The sequence below is a fragment of the Chiloscyllium punctatum genome, chromosome 41 (assembly GCF_047496795.1).
Source record: "Chiloscyllium punctatum isolate Juve2018m chromosome 41, sChiPun1.3, whole genome shotgun sequence".
NCBI classification, from domain to species: Eukaryota; Metazoa; Chordata; class Chondrichthyes; order Orectolobiformes; family Hemiscylliidae; genus Chiloscyllium; species Chiloscyllium punctatum.
In genome coordinates, this window is record NC_092779.1 from 5,681,316 (window position 1) to 5,700,646 (window position 19,331).

The 19,331-nt window shown below is 40.4% G+C and overlaps 1 protein-coding gene across 15 annotated transcripts in view; it reads right to left on the reverse strand.

Moving 5' to 3' along the window:
* Window positions 1–19,331, reverse strand: part of LOC140464827 (cadherin-12-like) — a 627,324-nt gene that overhangs the window by 177,719 nt on the left and 430,274 nt on the right. For all 15 annotated transcript variants that reach the window (XM_072560318.1, XM_072560312.1, XM_072560316.1 and 12 more), the window contains 2 exons: window positions 17,067–17,361; window positions 5,206–5,325 (listed from right to left, as the gene is read on the reverse strand). In XM_072560318.1, coding sequence (XP_072416419.1) covers window positions 5,206–5,325; window positions 17,067–17,361 — 415 coding nt within the window. The remainder of the gene's footprint in view (window positions 1–5,205; window positions 5,326–17,066; window positions 17,362–19,331) is intronic.

Consider the following 19,331-nt stretch of genomic DNA (forward strand, 5'->3'; position numbering starts at 1 on the left):
ACTAACCCCTGGATCAGGAAGTAGAGTATTTATTTCATAGTTCACTGTATGGCAAATATCACCAAAAATGATCAATCCTCAGACAATAACATTTAGAATATGGTCATGGATTCACCTTGAGAGTGTCATTGGTTATTAATAAGTACATATGTCCAAGAAGTACTTACAGTTTGGAAGAGTCAAATAATCTGAGCAAATAAATATTTAAAGCACATCAGAAAACATGAAGTTAATAAGTTGCAGTTTAAGAAGGGAGTGGACTGACGGTTATAAATGATCTAAGTATACTATTTGTCCTCATTAAACATCATGGTGTTGAAATTAAAAGACGAAATTGAGTTAGCATTATATTGAGGATGTAAAATGGGTGCAAGCCTGTGCAGTTATACAATAGGAAGGGTCTGTGCCCAGCTGTGCAGATGCTTAGCCCACTATTGGGTTCATTGGATTCACTCTAGTCTCCATGATCCAGACATTCACATGACCCGCCTGTATCACTGACCCCTTCAGGAGCCTTTCTGAATCACACTGAGCTGCCTTGAGGAACTATTTAGCCAGCTATGCTGACAGCAATCAAGTGTCTGTGTATTAATCACTGAAACATTCAATAAAATACATTCACTTTTTCACTGTTAACACCATAATCAATCCCTATGTCGCCTTTGTCTTGTTTTGGATACCAGGCCACCATTGCAAAATGTAAAATATGGTTTGAATGTGTCTACTTCAATGCCAGGAGCATCCAGAATAAGGTGGATGAACTTGCAGCATGGGTTGGTACCTGGGATGTCGATGTTGTTGCCATTTCAGAGACACGGATAGAGCAGGGACAGGAATGGTTGTTGCAGGTTCCAGGATTTAGTTGTTTCAGTAAGAACAGAGAAAATGGTAAAAGAGTGGGTAGTGTGGCACTGTTAGTCAAGGGCAGTATTACGGTGGCAGAAAGGATGTTTGAGGACTTGTCTATTGAGGTAGTATGGGCTGAGGTTAGAAACAGGAAAGGAGTGGTCACCCTATCGGGAGTTTTCTATAGGCCTCCGAATAGTTCCAGAGGTGTAGAGGGAAAGGATAGCAAAGATGATTCTGGATAAGAGTGAGAGTAACAGGGTAGATGTTATGGGGACTTTAATTTTCCAAATATTGACTGCAAATACCACAGTTCGAGTACTTTCAATGGGTCAGCTTTTTGTCCTTTGTGTGCAGGATGGTTTCCTGACACAGTATGTAAACAGGCCAACAAGGGGCGGGGCCACATTGGATTTGGTACTGGGGAATGAACCCAGCCAGGTATTAGATTTGGAGGCAAGTGAGCACCTTGGTGACTGTGACCACAATTCAGTTATGTTTACTTTTGAGATGGATAGGGATAGGAATATAATGCACGGCAAGAGTTCTAGCTGGGGAAAAGGCAATTATGATGCAATTAGGCAAGATTTAGGATGCACAGGATTGGAAAGGAAACTGCAGGGGATGCGCACAATTCAAATGTGGAACTCATTCAATAAACAGCCACAGAGTGTCCTTGATAATTATGTACCTGTCAGCCAGGGAGGAAGTTGTCCACCTTGGGAGCCATGGTTTACTAAAGAAGTTGAATCTCTTGTCAAGAGGAAGAAGGAGGCTTATGTTAGGATGAGACATGAAGGCTTAGTTAGGGGCCTTGAGAGTTACAAGTTAGCCAGAAAAGATTGAAACAGAGCTAAGAAGAGCCAGGAGGGGACATGAGAAATCGTTGGCAGATAGGATCAAGGAAAACCGTAAAGCTTTCTATGAGTATACCAGGAATAAAAGAATGACTAGAGTAAGATTCGGGCCTGTCACGGACAGTATGGGAAGTTTTGTGTAGAGTCCAAAGAGATAGGGGAAGCGGTAAATGCATATTTTTCGTCAGTATTCAGACTGGAAAAAGACAATGTTGTCGAGGAGAATACTGAGATACAGGCTACTAGACTAGATGGGATTGAGGTTCAGAAGGAGGTGGTGTTAGCAATTCTGGGAAGTGTAGAAATAGATAAGTGCCTTGTGCCGGATAGGATTTAACCTAGGATTCTATGGGAAGCCAGGAAGGAGATTGCTGAGCCTTTGGATTTGACCTTTTTTGTCATTATTGTCTTCAGAAACAGTGCCAGAAGATTGGACAATAGCAAATGTCATCCCTTTGTTCAAGAAGGGGAATAGAGACAACCCTGACAATTAAAGACCAGTGAGACTTACTTTGGTCATGGGTACACTGTTGGAAAGGGTTATAAGAGATAGGATTTATAATCATCTAGAGAGGATTAGTTGATTAGGGATAGTCAACACACTTTAGTGAAGTGTAGAACTTGCCACATAAACCTTACTGAGTTCTTGAGATGGTGACCAAACAGGTGGATGAGGGTAAAGCAGTTGATGTGGTGTATATGGAGTTCAGTAAGGTATTTGATAAGGTTCCCCATGGTAGACTATTGCACAAAGTACAGAGGCATGGGATTGAGGATGATTTAGCAGTTTGGATCAGAAATTGGCTAGCTGAAAGAGAACAGAGGGTGGTGGTTGATGAGAAATGTTCATCCTGGAATTCAGTCACTAGTGATGTACCACAAGGATCTGTTTTGGGGTCACTGCTGTTTGTCATTTTTATAAATGACCTAGATGAGGGTGTAGAAGGATGGGTTAGTAAATTTGTGGATGACACTAAGGTCGGTGGTGTTGTGGATAGTGACGAAGGATGTTGCAGGTTATAGAAGGACATAGATAAGCTGAGAGCTGGGCTAAGAGTTGGCAAATGGGGTTTAATGTGGAAAAGTGTGAGGTGATTCACTTTGGAAGGAGAAACAGGAATAACGAGTACCGAGCTAATGGTAAGATTCTTGGTAGTGTAGATGAGTAGAGAGATCTCGTTGCCCATGTACATAGATCCCTGAAAGTCGCCACCAGGTTGACAGGGTTGTTAAGAAGGCTTACAGTGTGTTAGCATTAGCTTTTGTTGGTAGACGGATTGCATTTTAGAGGCACGAGGTCACGCTGCAGCTGTACAAAGCTCTGGTGCGACCACACTTGGAGTATTGCATACAGTTCTGGTCACCGCATTATAGGAATAATGTGGAAGCTTTAGAAAGGGTTCAGAGGAGATTTACGAGGATGTTGCCTGCTATGGAGGAAAAGTCTTATGAAGAAAGGCTGAGGGACTTGAGGATGTATTCATTCGAGAGAAGAAGGTTGAGAAGTGACTCAGTTGAGACATATAAGATAATCAGAAGGTTAGATTGGTTGGACAATGAGAATCTTTTTCCTCGGATGGTGGTGGTTAGCATGAGGGAACATAGCTTTAAATTGAGGTGTGATAGATGTAGGACAGATGTCAGAGGTAGTTGCTTTACTCAGAGTCATTGGGGCATAGAATGCATTGCCTGCAGCAGTAGTAGATTCGCCAAATTTAAGGGAATTTAAATGGTCATTGGATAAACATGTGGATGCAAAATGAATAGTGTAGGATAGACAGGCTTAAGTTTGGTTTCACAGGTTGGCGCAACATCGAGGGACGAAGGGCCTGTGCTGTGCTGTAATGTTCTATGTTCTCGCTTCTACATCAGAGAAATGCAGATGCTGAAGATCTGAATAAAAAACAGAAATTGCTGGAGAAGTTCAGCAGGTCTGACAATTTCTGATAAGAGAAAATAGAGTTAACGTTTGAGTCCACTGTCAGCTAATTCAAGGACTTGAAACATGAACTTATTTTTAAAAACTAAATGGTGCCAGACCTCCTGAGTTTCTCCAGCAATGTCTGCTTTTGGTGGATTCTGAAATGTGAAGCTGTTCCTCTCTCTCTAGGCACTGCCTGATCAGTTGAGTATTCCCAGAATTTCCTGGTTCAGTTTTAGATTTCCTTCCTCCACAGCATTTTACTTTGCTATCGTTATGGCAACTATAGTTTTGGAGAGGCCACAGTTACAAACGAAAAGCATACATGTAATCTTTGGAGGTATGCTGTTGCTGGAAGGTCCTTGCACCCTCTCATGTGGCCAGTATCATTGAGATCAAGAATGTAGGACTCCCCATAAACTGTGCTGGGATTTAATACATACCAGGCGAAAGTTAGGACTGCAGATGCTGGAGATCAGAGTCGAAAAGTGTGGTGCTGGAAAAGCACAGACGGTCAGGCAGTATCCGAGGAGCAGAAGAGTTGACGTTTCGAGCATAAGCTCTTCATCAGGAATGAGCTCGTTCCTGCTCCTCGGATGTTGCCTGAACAGCTGTGCTTTTCCAGCGTCACACTTTTCAACTCTAATGCATACCATCCATTTCTATTGCCTCCCCCTTATGCTGCATATTTACTGCTTTAACATTTCCATCAGCAAAATGCCTTGCAAATGTAAAAGAATAAAATAGCTGACATTTCTTCATGACCTTAAGGTATTCCAAAATTCTTTACTGACACTGAATTAGGAAGCATTTCTACACACAAAGGATAATAGAGATTTGGAATTCTCTTCCACAGACAGCAGTGGGTGCTGGCTCAGCGTTATTTTTAAATGAGATAGATTTTTTGTGTTAAGTGAAGATATAAAGAGATATGGGTCACAGGCAGCTCTGTGGAGTTAGGCAACAGACCTGCCAGGATCTGACTGAATGGTGGAACAGCTCAAGAGTTTGAATGACCTACTCCTGTTCCTATGCTGCTCTGAAGTACTTTGTAAAGTATAGTCACTGATGGGCCCATTTCATTGTTGCTGTTGTGCCACACAGCCTACTCATTTACATTTGCAATACTTCAATATTTTTCTGTTCAACCTCTACACACAATTTGGACTGTGCTTTGATAATTTATTACATAAATGTAAGAAAAACAGCATCAGTTGCACACAGGAAACTTCCATGAATAAGTAATTTGATGACAATCAGATCATCTGTTTTCGTGGCAATGATCAAGGTATAAGTATTAGCCAGGAGACCTCACCTGCTCGTTTTCAAAATAGTGCCACTATTCTACACCCAAGAGCGGAGGAGGTGCCTTGGTTTAGCAATGCTTCCAAAAAAAGGCACTTCAGACCATCTCTCACCGGAGCTTCAAATAGATTTTGTGCTGAAAGGTCTCTGGAAGAGAGTTGAACTCACAAGCTTCGGACTCAGAGGCAAGGGAGTCTTACCCAATGAGCCACAGTTCTTCCAGATCACTGTTTGATTATTAAAACTACGTAGTGTAGGTTAACTAGAAGTAGTTACCTGTTTTGGGATCCACAGAAAAGTATGGCTGTCCCTGCAGGATACTGTACACCACCCTGGCACTGTTTCCATATGTTGGATCATCAGCGTCTGTCGCTGTTATTTGAACAACAAAGGAACCTAAGAAAACAATAAATATTTCAACATTTTAATCACTGGCATTCTTGCAACCATTTTACAATATTAGGAGAATGCAAAACAATCCTTCATTACTTGTAAACAGAATAAATATAAAAACAATAGGAACAGTTTCACACAAATTCTCAATTTAAGCTTAATGGTTCTTTTTCATGAAGAATATGACAAGGATGTAGCTGTTCCTGGTAAAGCATGAAGCACAATTCAGAGACCGGTGAATACAACTCACAAGCTCTGAAACCTCTTGAAGTAACTGTTGTTCACTGAAGCACCATTTCACGAATTGGTTATACAGCAAGTTCGATTCAACAATGCAGAAATCAGACACACTCATAAGGAATGGGAAGGACTATCAGAAGGTATTCTCTGCAGTAGAAGCTCAGGTCTTGTTAGTGATTATTGACAACCTACGCAGAGAATATGAGCTGATGCCCCCTATCTTCCTGGATAGTGTAGTTAGGGCGAAGCTGTATCAACTCATTAAAGGAGCAATAACAAGAAGGCACAGACTTAAAGCGATGTGTAAACGAAGATAGAGTGATGTGAGGAAACACTTTTTTTACTCAGTGAGTATTTAGAGCTTGATTATACGGCCTGGAAGTGTGGGAGAGGAAGGTCCAATTGAGGTAGTGAAGAAGGCATTGAATGGTTATTTCAGTAGTGTGCAAGGATAAGGAATATTTTATTTAGCAGTATTTTATTTTTATAAAAAGTCAATCAAGCTTGCTTGGTTTTATCCGGGCATAGTATCCAGACACATAATGGCCTGGTACGGCAACTGCTCTGCCCAAGACTCTAAGAAACTACAGAAAGTTGTGTACACAGCTCAGACCATCACAGATCCCAACCTCCCATCCATGGACTCCAGTTATATGACTCATTGCCGCAGAAAGGCTGCCAACATCATCAAATACCCCTCCCATCCTGGTAATGCTCTCCTGCAACCTTTTCTTGTCAAGTAGAAGATACAGAGGCTTGAACACATGCACAAACAGGTTCAAGAAAAGCTTCCTCCCCTTTGTTATGACTGATGAATGGGCTCTCTAATTTCAAATAATGTTGATCTTGTAAATGTTGATCTTACTTTGAACATCTCTGGTGCAGTATAACCTGTATGTCCCACTCTGTCTAAGCACCCTATGAGCTGTATGTCATTGCTTACTATGATCTGCTTGTAGTACTCACAAACAAAACTTTTCACTGTATTTAGGTACACATGAGTACAATAAATCAAAGTTGAGAGTGTGGTGCTGGAAAAGTACAGCAGGTTGGGCAGCATCCGAGGAACAGGAGAATCAACATTTTGGGCATAAGTCCTTCATCAGGAACCATGACGTTTCCTGATGAAGGGGCCAAAACATCAATTCTCCTGCTCCTCAGATGCTGCCTGACCTTCTGTGCTTTTCCAGCACACCACACTCTCGACTCTGATCTCCGGCATCTGCAGTCCTCACTTTCTCTACAATAAATGAAATCAAATCAAATCACCTTGATTTAGACACTTGTTTCAGCAGAGACAAGTTTCTCTCTACCCAATCAGTTCCTTTCAAAATCATTAAAACTTCCAGCAAATCACAGCCGCATCTTTCATCTCCTAGGGCCTATAGACAGGTTAATGTAATTCCTTGTTGTAATCCAACCAGTGAAAATCTGGTAATATTCTGATGAAATCTTTGCCACTCTCCTTCCACAGCCAAAATATCCGATCTGAGGTATTGTGCCAAGGGCAACACAGATGGGATCTAATCAGGGCTTTGTATGTCTGTGGTAGTATTCAGTGGAAAAATTAAACCTCTCTTCGCATAACATTGAAACAATTTCAATCACTATGAGTAAGGCTATATTTGATACAGGTAAAATGAAAACAAAATGGATGGAGATGAATCCTGACAGGCAATCGGGACGGGCAATGATTGCTGGCCAGCCAGCAACACCTACAACCTATAAAAAAAACAGATGGTCATTTATCAGCTGGGTATTTTTAATATGTTTGTAAAAGAACACAGCCAAACATATCAAAGTACTAATTGATCATATAAGGTATAGGGTTAAAATTGTGCAGAATAAGGGAACAGGTGATGCTTCTGCAAAAGCTTACATTATAAAATTAGGCTGCGCATGCAAATACTAAACAGTGAGAAGCGAAAACAGGTAGAATTATTTTTGACTAATAGGGCAGAGTGGCCGTGTAGCGGGACGTACCAGGCATAGGAAAACAGAAGAAGCAAAAACAGGTAGAATTATCTATGACTAATAGGGCAGAATGACCGTGTAGCGGGATGTACCAGTAACAGGAGAATATTGTGCCAATCTCAGGAGGGATGTGGCCAACGGATGGAAATTAGTTTGGCAGGATGATCACACGAAGACAGCAAACTATGCCAGGATAGTCACATATAAGGAATGAGATGAATAAGAGTAAGAGGCGACAGGCTTAGAGTCATGGGAGAAGTAAACAGAGGTGGAGAAAAGCTAGACAAAGGTGGAGTGAAGCTCAAGCTTGTCATAGGCAACGTGCTACAGCAAAAGTAACCAATGGGGTGAAAGGGGAGGACCGAGAGACGCAGCTGAAAAGCATAAATCAGAGTGTAACCCTCAGATCGGGGTGCTTACCTGTTAGGCACCCATTCTTGCAAGTATGTATCAATAAAATTCGCTGCTTCAGAATTTGACTCGAACTGAAATTTATTAATATGTGAGTTTTGTTTTTCAAATCAAATAGTTTGTTTGTAAGAAAACATCTTAGTTTTTTTTCTGTTCCCATCCATTCCTAGCCAAGTTCCTGTACATTCGTTCATGGGATGTCAATGATGTTGATTAACTCAGTATTCAATACCCATCCCTGATTGCCTATGAATCAGGGTAGTGGGGAGCTGCCTCTTCAATCACTGTAGTTCATGACAGTAGTTCACAAATGAAGAAAATTCAGGATGGATGACAAATGCTGACCTAGTCAACCATACCCACATCCTATCAATTCATAATGACAAAGAAATTGAGTTAGAAACTTGGTTAGACTCCATTTATAACATGAGGCAAAGATTTGTTTACAGTTTTTTCATGATGCAGTATGAGGTCCAGCTAATATTACTCTACCCAGCTGCGATAATACTTCTGAGGTGAAGGGGAACATAACTCTTTATTTTATATCTCAATTGAATACCATTCCATGCTCAACCCATGTGATGGGAAATAGTGTGCTCCAGGAAATGTCCCAAGATTTTCTCTCAGGCATCAGGTTAGAATTTTTTTTGTTATTCATTCAGGGGATTTGGGCATCGCTGGCTGGGCCCAACATTTATTGCCCAATCTTAGTTGCCCTTGAGAAGGTGATGGTGAGCTGTCTTCTTGAACCGCTGCAGTCCACCTGCTATAGTTTGACCCACAATGTTGCGAGGGGGGGAATTCCAGAATTTTAATCCAGCAATGCTGAAGGAATGGTGATTTATTTCGCAAGTCAGGAGGGAAACTGGCAGGTGATGGTATTCTCATGTATCTGCTGCTCTTGTTCTTCTAGTTGGAAGTGGTTGTGAATTTAGAAGGTGCTGTCTCAGGAAAATTGGCAAATTACAGCAGCGCATCTTGGGTTTCGGGACATATTATGACCTGAGCTAAAAAGAGCTGCAGAAGAAGATTTCTAGTCACGGATCTGATAATGGTGGTCATGAATTGATTCCCAATCTGTATGAATGAAGAAAAGGAAATTAGCAATGAAGTTAGCATTGAAATCCTGATTAGGTGCAACTGAAAAAAGAAATGGCTGTAAACATGGATAATAAATAAAAAATGGATTCCAATGTTATAATAGAATTCACCCACCTCTATTAATTTAACATAATGGAAAGAATGCCATTCTAATCAATGCTACATTGCTACAATTTGCTTTTGAGCATTTAGCTTTAACAAACACAGTGGAACAGATCATGCAAAGTATGATGTAGTATCATTTATAATCAGATTTATCTCTAAACTACTAATATCTATAATTTAACTGGCAGGATTATTGGACTGAAGTTAAATGAGAATAAAATTGAGATAATGAGATATGGTTTGGGTAAATGAAAAATGTGAGCAATGCTTGAAGATTGTTCATCCATTCAAGCAGAATGGGATGCTCACAGATCTGTGAAGCACAATTGCAGAAGATGGAATAGATGACAGAGAAAGTAAAACACCTAAGCTGTGATAAACTGGGGAAGGCATTGAAGTGAACGAAGGAGGAACAGGAGCCGGTAGGAACAAAGGGAAAGTCCCTTGAGGCTATTTTTCCACTTAATGAGATCATTGCTGATCTATGTACTGGTTCTTGCACCCTATCCCTTTGTTACATTCTCCTTTTAGACACAGACATACCATCACACACCAGGATTAGTGAAACAGTAATACGGTTCCTTTATTTGCAGACACGATGATACACAGACAAAGTTCACTGGCACCAATGTAAAATACATCAGACTTCTACCACTACTGCTACAGATTATTGGCATGAAGACTGAATAAAATAACATTATGTCTGTAGGTAATTTAGCAGAGTGCAATAAAATTACAAGCCTTTGAAATATATCTGTGGTTTACTTATCTATTCAGGTTTAGTTATGGTAATCTTTGCTGGAGGCTGCTGTATGATTCTAGAATGCTGTTCAGAGACCTGTCTTTATGTTGTGTCTTAGACATCATTCAGGTCATTATGTGATTAGACATCATTCAGTGTTTCTCCTTATTTGGCACCTGATTCAGCACACTCTTGTCATTTGCTGTTTGTACTTGATATAATTTTGGTTCTGAGCAAATGCTGACAATTTCTGCTGGATTCCAGGTGACATTTATTGGGTATTGGACTCAAACCTTTCGTCTGACATTTGGATTGGGTGGTTCACCCGTCAAATACTAGTTGTGGTCATCTTTTTTATTTTCTTGTTTTTGTAAGCTGTGTATCTCAAACCTGTTGAGCATCAGCAAGTCATGATTGGAGACGATCATTTGCACTTGTCTTGGTAATACTTCGACAATGGTGAGGTGAAGTGAGGTGCAGTGTGCACAATTGGAATCTGTACACATATAGAATTCAGACAGAAGTCACGCAATATCAGATCATAGTCCAACAGATTCATTTGAAATCACAGCCTTTCAAAGCACTGCTCTTTTGTTAGGTGAAGGAGCAGCACTCTGAAAGCTTGTGATTTCAAATAAACCTGTCAGACTATAACCTGGTCATGTGCGATAATGCTGCTTCTTTAACAAAGTTATGTTGTCCTTAGTCTTTTTCTCAGGAGATCAAAAAAACACAGGTTCTTAAAAGTCTGGGCTTGAAGGGTGTTAGGTCCGATTTGATTATAGCTAACAGATACTGCCTCAGGAAAAAGGCTCTCAAGTTTCTAAAAAAATTGTACAATGAAAGGGGAGTGGCCAATTCTCCCAGCTCAGCTTTTCTCTGGTTTGATTTAGTTTTGGTAGTCTGGACATTCACTGAATGCCAGGAATTTTGAGGCTCCTGGTGCAAGAAACAGCAACATGGAAGAGGGTGTTTCATTCTGCCATCTTTCTCTCTCTCTGTCTCTCTCTCTCCTGTAAGACCCTGTGTTTCATTTCACCTTCTGTGCCAAGGGTTATTGTTGCAAGTATTTGGAGCAGCATCATTAAGTTGGGATAATCTGCTGGATTTTCAGATCAGTTATGTTATTCTGTATTCGATTCTCTTTTGTTTTTCATTCTGCAATCTTGTAAATAAATTCTGTTTTAGTTAAAACGAAGTGATTTGACCAGTTGCATCCCCCTTGGAATATCCACATTAAACCTGCTAAGAACAGCTAGCAAAGTTAGGGTCTGGGCTACTTTCTTGGAATGTTTGAGGGGGTTCTGGCCTGGTCCATAACACATGTGACTTCTGACTTTGTCTACCCCATTCTGACACTAGCACTTCTATACCATGCCTATGGAATTAAAATAGACTGCTATAGGCTATTGGCTGATGACCTGCATTGTAAAGTTAGATGGTCTTATCCCAGATAGAGCACAGGGTTTCCAGTGGTGCTCCTAAAAATCGATGTAACTGTTTTGACAGTGCCATGGATGGTGATCAAGAACAGAGCTCTGTTTGTTCATCAGCCTCCCATCACTGACCTGGCAGTGTCCGCAGTATAAACTCACCAAGGGTGAATTGTTGTAATGAAGTGTAATAGATCCCAGGGATGCAATCTCTCAGTCATTGTCTGCAGTGAATTTGTCAGTGGTTGGTAGTTGAGCACTTGCTAGAGACAGAGAGACAGAAATACAGAGAAAGAGAAAGGGAAACAGAGATAGAGAGGAGACGAGAGAAAGAAGGCAAGAATGGCAAAAAAAAAGCAGACAGATGGACAGACAGATAGCCAGATAAAAAGAAAGAGACAGAGAGAGGGAGACAGAGACAGACATAGACAGAGAGGGTGTACCCTTCTTCAGTTGTCCACTCAGTACTTCTGAGCCGTTTGAGATGGAAAGTGATCAATCAGACGTCAAAGCAGTTTGTAGGTGATGTTGTGAATTTGTAGCAGGTGGGGAGGGGGACTCTCGATTCCCCCACCTGATGGCTGCCTCAGAATATTGCTGGGATCCAGGCTTACCTTGGGCCTACAGGTCAATCAGAACATTCCAGGCAACCTCTGATCAATGACCTCCATTGGCCTTTCAATCACTTTAACAATCTGCCTGCTGTGGGACCCATGCTTGGACACCGCTTACTGGCTTAGCTTCATTCTCACCCCCATGCCCTGACTGAAAACAGAAACCTTGGCTGACACTCCAGTGGAGTACTAAAAGAGTGCTGCAAGGTTGGAGCTGAGACACTATATGAAGCTCATGCTGTTCCCTCAGATGGACATTGAACATTCCACAACACTGTTTCTAACAAAGGGCGGGGGAGTTACCGCTGGGGTCAGGGTCAACATTTACCCTTTAACATCACTAAATGTCACTAATACCGGAACACAGAATAAAAAAAGGACCAGAATAGACTGTTCAGTTTTTGAGATTAATCAACATTTGTGGCTGATCATCCAAGTCCCTCCCCTGTTCCTGGTTTCTCCCCATCCACTTTGATCCCTTTAGTGTTCTGTTTCCATATTGCATGACTCTATGACTCTAAAACTATATCTATCTCTTTGAAAACATTCAATGTTTTGGTCTCAACCACTTTCTGTAACAGAGAATTCCACAGGCTCCCCACTCTCTGGGTGAAGACATTTCTTCTCATCTCAATCCGAAATGGTTTATCCTTTACTCTTAGAATGGGACCCCTCCTTCTGGAGTCTCCAGTCATCAAGAAGATCCCTCATGTGGTAATCTTGCCTGGTCCATTTTGATTAATCTTGATGGAATTATCCAATGAAATTCCTGTTTGTAAGAGCTTGCTGTGCATAGGTTATTTGCCAAAATTACAAAACGACATGAGAAATATTCCCGTGACTGCAAAGCACTTTGGAATGTGTTATAAAATTGTAAATCTTCTAGACATAAGAGGGAGAACGTTCAGCTTTACTCTTTGGACAGGAATGAACTGGAAGCACAGTTTATTGTGGAAATTAAAACCAAGTGATTTGAAATATAATTTACCATCCACCAGTTAGAACATTCAACCTCTATCCAGTTTCACCAAGTGCAGAGGGGATGAGATTGCACAAAATGATAATGGTATATATGAAAAGTGATGTTTGACTTTGTGTGATTCCTCTTCCTTTCAGCCTGACTGGGTTTGTAATAAAAACAGGAGCAGATGGAACGTATGACTTGAAATATCTAATTGCAGTAATATTTTTCAACCCATTACCTCTTCGAATATATATCACCAGATATAATTTTTGACAGAAACTTGGCTTTAATGAAGCCAAGGGACTCCCTAAAATGCAGAATAAATATCAATTATATAAAACTGTGGTGACAACTCTGCTAATATTTACTAAGCAGATCAGTGTTCTATGGTGTTGATAAACAGCTGTTTCAAACATCATCAGGTTATATAAAGAGCTAAGCTCCGTAAACTGCAGTAATTTTTGAAAAATGTTATTCCTTGTTCCTTTACTATTGGCAAAATCAAAATATTACAATTACTCTGATTGGAATGAAACATAATATTGGATTATCCATGGCTATCATGGCAGAGATCATTAGGCTCTGAAGTAGTGAGGTGATCAAAGGTTACAGGGAGAAGGCAGGAGAATGGGGTTGAGAAATATATCAGCCATGACAAAATGATGGAGCACACCTGATGGGCTGAATGGCCTAATTGTGCTTCCATATCTTTTGGTGTTATGGATATACTTTCACTGGAACTTAGCTATTTAAAATCCATAATTATATAACCTTCATTAAATTTGTAATTTGATGATGTTCAATGTAAATCACAATTTAGACTTGCCTGATTGGAACTCAGTTGACACCAATCCCAGGTAGGGTATCAGCTGTTGCACAGTTGACAGCACTTTTGCCTGTGTAGTGGAGGATTGTGAGTTTAAATTCCTTTCCTAGACTTGAAAATGAGAGCTTACATAATATTGAGAGACAATTAATGCTGCGGCATTGGAGGTGTATGACAATATATTGGTCTTGTACATAATGATTCAGCGCTTTTTGTGAACTCTCTACCTGTAGCAACCTCAGCAACTCCATTATGTGGCTGTTAGTTAATAATTCTTAATGATTGTTGATATAAAAGTCAGCCCTAGAAGCCTCCAGAATTTATTCCAAAATGCAGTGATCAACGTATACACCAAGTGTAATATATGGATTGCCAGTGTAAATGTAGAAAAAAAAAGCATACCATTCGTAGTTCGTATTAAATTAATGAGGCTTAGTTCATTGTATAAAGTAATTGTAATAAAGATATCGTTAAGCGCAATCACAGTTTATAATAAAAAATATTGTCTATCCAATTCAATGAATTCACTAAATGAATTGTGTCACTTTGATAATGGCATGTGTGTGTGTGCACGCGCATGTTTGCATGTGTGTGTGTTTTGTCTGTAATTTCCATTGGCCTTGGCATCCAGTACCACTATGAACTTTGTTGTCTCAGGTTTTGTGGTTTTCACTGGAACTATTCTTGAACATTTCAACTTCATGGTTTTGTTGCAAATTCAAGAATTTTTCATTTACTTTAACATCAAATATATGCAAAAGTATGACTTTCAAAACCAGAATACTGGGGTTGACTTCAACATTAGGTTGACTCATAGGCTATGATCTACCGCAAATGAATCATTGGAATATGCTTCAGTCACTTAGACTTGTGAATGTTCAGCAATGCGTCAATAATTTCTCATCAGCCTGTCAAAAATACTATGAGATATTTCTGGAGAGAGGGAAAGAGACGGGGAGGGTGATAGAGATTTGAACCCAGGCCTCCAGGCTCAAAGTTAGGGGCACTTCCACTACACCATAAGAGATGTTTAAGATATTTGTAATCAACCTGTTCAGAGATGTTAAGCCACACTTCTGGAACAGATGAGACTTGAATCCGGGCCTCCTTGCTCAGAGATAGGGACACTATCACTGCACCACAAGAGCTCCAGAAAAAGTGTTTTCAACTCAACCTGTTAGAATATGTTACAACATACACCTATACCAGGTACGACATGAACCGGTACATTCTTGCAATGAAGTAGGGACATTACCATTGTGCCACATTAGCCCTCTCAGCAATGTATGGGCTGTTTTCTGATCAGTTACACCAATGCTCTCCAAGAGAAGACCAATGAGAGGGTACTTGATTACTTGAGTGTGGGCTGCTTGGTTAACTGGGCCGTTCAATACAGCCACCTTTCAAGTGTTCACTCTCTACACATTGTCACTGGTCCCAAACATTGCCTTCTCAGGTTTGGGGGAGGGGGCGATGGGTGGGGGTGGAGGTTTGGCATATCAATGGATGTACCTCCTCTTGACCCATCTGTCCTCTTTCAATGTGGCCCACCTTCATCTCACTGAAGACCAGAATGCTTTACCTGATGGAGCATAATATTACGCAGTATCAGCCTTTGCAAGACATGGTGATGAATCCCACTGAGTGTGCAATGGATGTGCCTCAGTAATAACTTGACCCTTAAGACTCTTGGAATGGAGAAGCCAAAATATGTACAATCATTTACAGAAAACTCAGAAAATTAGATAGTCTCAGAATACGGGAGATTAATCTCTGCACAAGATGTTTAGATTAGTTTTTTAGGTTGACTGTTGTAACTTGGAATTTATGGGTCGCTGAATTCGGAAATAAAGAATGTTTTTGCTTTTCAGGCCCAGGTGAGCTTTGACATAAATTAGATCAAAAGAGAAACTACCTCTTGTTGAGGAATATGCTTTAAATTTATCACAAGGGCTGCTCTCCTGCTGTGCAATATTTACTGGGTAACAGAAAAGCACATCCTGTTCTTTGGCTCCAGTTTACAGCTGAAATAGTTTTTATGGTCTGTGTTTACAATAACTAGAATTAGATTGAGATTGCCAAAATCCAATCTTGCTGGGGCCAAATCGAGCCAGCAGAAAAAAAGGAGATCTTTATCAATACGGAATAAATTTCAACTTGGGTATCAGAGGTCAAAGATGTTATCAATGCTTTAGACCACCAAACATTCTGGTGTCTCTCAATTGCTCTGAAGTCCATTCACTGTATAATATTGTACTTCATTAAGTATTAATAATGCTGTTATCAGATAATAGTCACAAGATATCTGATGAACTGTTGCTCAGTCTCGGTGTCAGCAGTTGGCTTTCCTGGAAAATCACGAGCTGTCAAAGCACTGTCATTGGTAGAAAATAATCCACAAGCAATAAAACAGGGGCGATGATTGAAAAAGTGCAAACCGATCCTCTCCCTGACTCCAGAAGAACATCCAACTTCGACAAATTGTTTCACCTTTCACCTCAATGAAAGAAAAAGCTTGGCTAAAACGATTGAAGATGAAATTGAACTTTGCCAATAATACACAACATGTGCTTGATACAGTTGGTAGAAAAATAAATGGAACAAAGTTTAGAAGATGTTGCTTGTTCTCCATGTGCAGTACAAAGGCCAAATCTGACCCCACCCACCCCACCTCACCCCACGATTGTACTTTTACCAACCTTTCCCATTCAGAGTACAATCAAAAATTAAAATTAGAACAATCAAGGAGTCATTCTGAGGATCTCTGGCTGACTCATGATCTTGTTATGAAAGTGAGAAATTTGAAAAGATTATACGATGGGGTGACTTCTCAAACTGCACCCCAACTTGCTCAGTCAACCCAACACAGTTCATCACTTGAAGAGGCAAGTAACTCAGGAAAACAACAAAGGTGTGTTCTGTATTTATCTCCTGTTGTTTACTTGCTGAATCTGCCCCATTCTTTGAACTCCTTGATATAGAACATGGAACAATCTGGGTCACAATTGCCTCTACGGCTGCAGTCACTCTCAGTATGACCGTCCATCATGGAATAATACATCGAAAATGTTGTTCTCATAATTTTGAGCCCCTCCCATGCTCTGGACATCTTGACCAGAAAATCAACTCAGCAGGTGAATGGCTGGATTACATTAGCTTTTTTGAAAGTCTGGTACCTGTTGTTAAGCCACAAAAATATTCATTCTTACTTTTTCAGTTTTCCTTGAAGTTAAGTGATGGATAATTGAAGGCAATGACATGAAAGTGGAGACAGAAAGCAACATTAAGTTGAGACAGTAGCAAAACCCCACACCCAAAATCACATTTCACTTACCAGCAGGAGACATTTCTGGGACATCAGCAACGTAAGGTCCATCCAGAAACTTTGGCTCATTGTCATTGATATCCTGAACCTTAATGATAAACTCCGATTCAGGTTCCACAGGTCTTCCGGTTTCTGTATCTACAGCCTGTGCACGCAGAACGTAATAAGACTTTTCTTCACGATCCAGGCTCTTTATTGCATGAATATCTCCTGTAATCTCATCGATGGTGAAGATTGAGCCAGCTCCTTGACCTAACAGAGTATAGGTCACAGAACCATCACCGTTGTCCAAGTCTGAATGTAGCTAGAGCAATATATAGAAATCACAGATTACCAAAGAGAACTGGTTAAAAACTTCTAAGAAATGAAACTGTTTAAAAGAAAAGGTCAAACTATCTTAAATTCAGACGTGTGTTAGATTTTATGCCTGAAGACTATAAATTTGTGGAAACTGACAGGTATCTCTGCTTGTTCTATCTGAGATTAACAGGTTCTAAAGCAAATTTGTACGATTAACCAACTCTCACAATCTGGAAGAGTGATTAAGATATACAATTAGCTCCAGTATTCCTGAAGCAAAGAGATTCACAGAATTAGACCATCAATATGAGATGACAGATGCATTTTCCATTCTTCATGTTCTATTGGAACAATATATTAGTGAACAATTTAATGTGCCAGCACAATTCTTTATATTTTAAGATGATTGGTTCTTGTGGTGTGTAATTGTCATATTGTAAAAATTGTATAAGTCACAATCAATGTCAACCATTGTTCCTCTCCTTCTTCACTCCCTCCCCTGCGCATGTTGGTCCTAATGTCAGTCCATTCATCAGGCACTGATTACTTTAGAATGAGGAAAATCCACATTAGTCTCTGGAGACCACAAACCATCCCCAACAGAGTTTATTATTTGTGCTTCTGCAGGGTGAATCCTCTCTTCATTGCTGGACAAGATCATTAGCCTATAAGATGTAGGAACAGAAGTAGGCCATTCATAGAGTCATAGTCGCGCAGCATGGAAATAGACCCTTCAGTCGAACTACTCCATGCCAAAGATAATCCCAAAGTCAACTAGTCCCACCTGCCTGCTCCTGGTCCATATCCCTTCAAACTTTTCCTATTCATGTACTTATCTAAGTGTGTTTGAAACTTTGTAACTGTGCCCACATCCACCACTTCAACAAAAAGTTCATGCAAACATCTCCATGTTTCCCCTCCTCTGCTCTAGTGAAAAAATGTCCAAGTCTAGCCAGTCTTTCTTCACACCTCATATCTGGCAGCATTCTGGTAAATCTCTTCTGAATGTTCTCTAGTTTAACAATATCTTTCCTATAAAGGGTGACCAGAACCGGACAAAGCACTCCAGAAGAAGCCTCACTAATGTCCTGTACAAACATTCTGTCTGCTCCGTTACTTAATCATGGCTGATATGTCTCTCAAACCCATTCTCCTGCTTTCTCCCAATAACCCTAAATCCTCTTACTAAGCAAAAACCTATTTATCTCTGTCTTAAATACACTCAGTGACTTGGCTTCCATGGACATCTACGGCAATGAGTTCCACAGATTCACTAACCTTTGGATGAAGAAATGCCTCTTCAACTCAGTTCTCGAGGGTCATCCCTTCATTCTGAAGCTGTGCCTTTGGATCCTAGTCTCTCCTACTACTGGAAACATTTTCTCTACATCCACTCTCTCCGGACCTCTCAGCACCAGGTAAATTTCAGTCAGATCCCCTCTAGTCCTCTGAACTCCATTGAGTCCAGTGGGTTATTACCACTGTGGTTTGGATATGGTCCTTCCTTTTTTTTGTTCTTGCATTTTCTTTTAATCCTTCAATTAATCTGTTCAGTGATGTTATTACACACCTCTCAAGCAGGTAGGTTTTGAACCCGGTTCTCCTGGCTCAGAGTAATGGATGTTGTCATTGTAGCACAAGAGCACATCTGCACTCCCATCGCCCTTTGTTTGTATATAGGACAATAGAGTGTTTGGCAATGCCAGTGTTTGTTGGCCATCCCTAATTGAAACTTAGCAACTTTGTCAGCCAGTTCAGAGGACAATAAGAAGTCAACCAAATTGCTCTGAGGGTGTAGTCACAAATAAGCCAGACAAGTAATGGACAGCATATTTATTTGATTAAAAGGTATTAATGCACCAGAGAAATTCTTAAAACAATGGTTACACAGTGTCTTTAGGCTAGCATTTAACTCTAAAGGTTGTTGGATTATATTTCACCATAGTGGGACCTAAGCCAACATCCAGAACATCA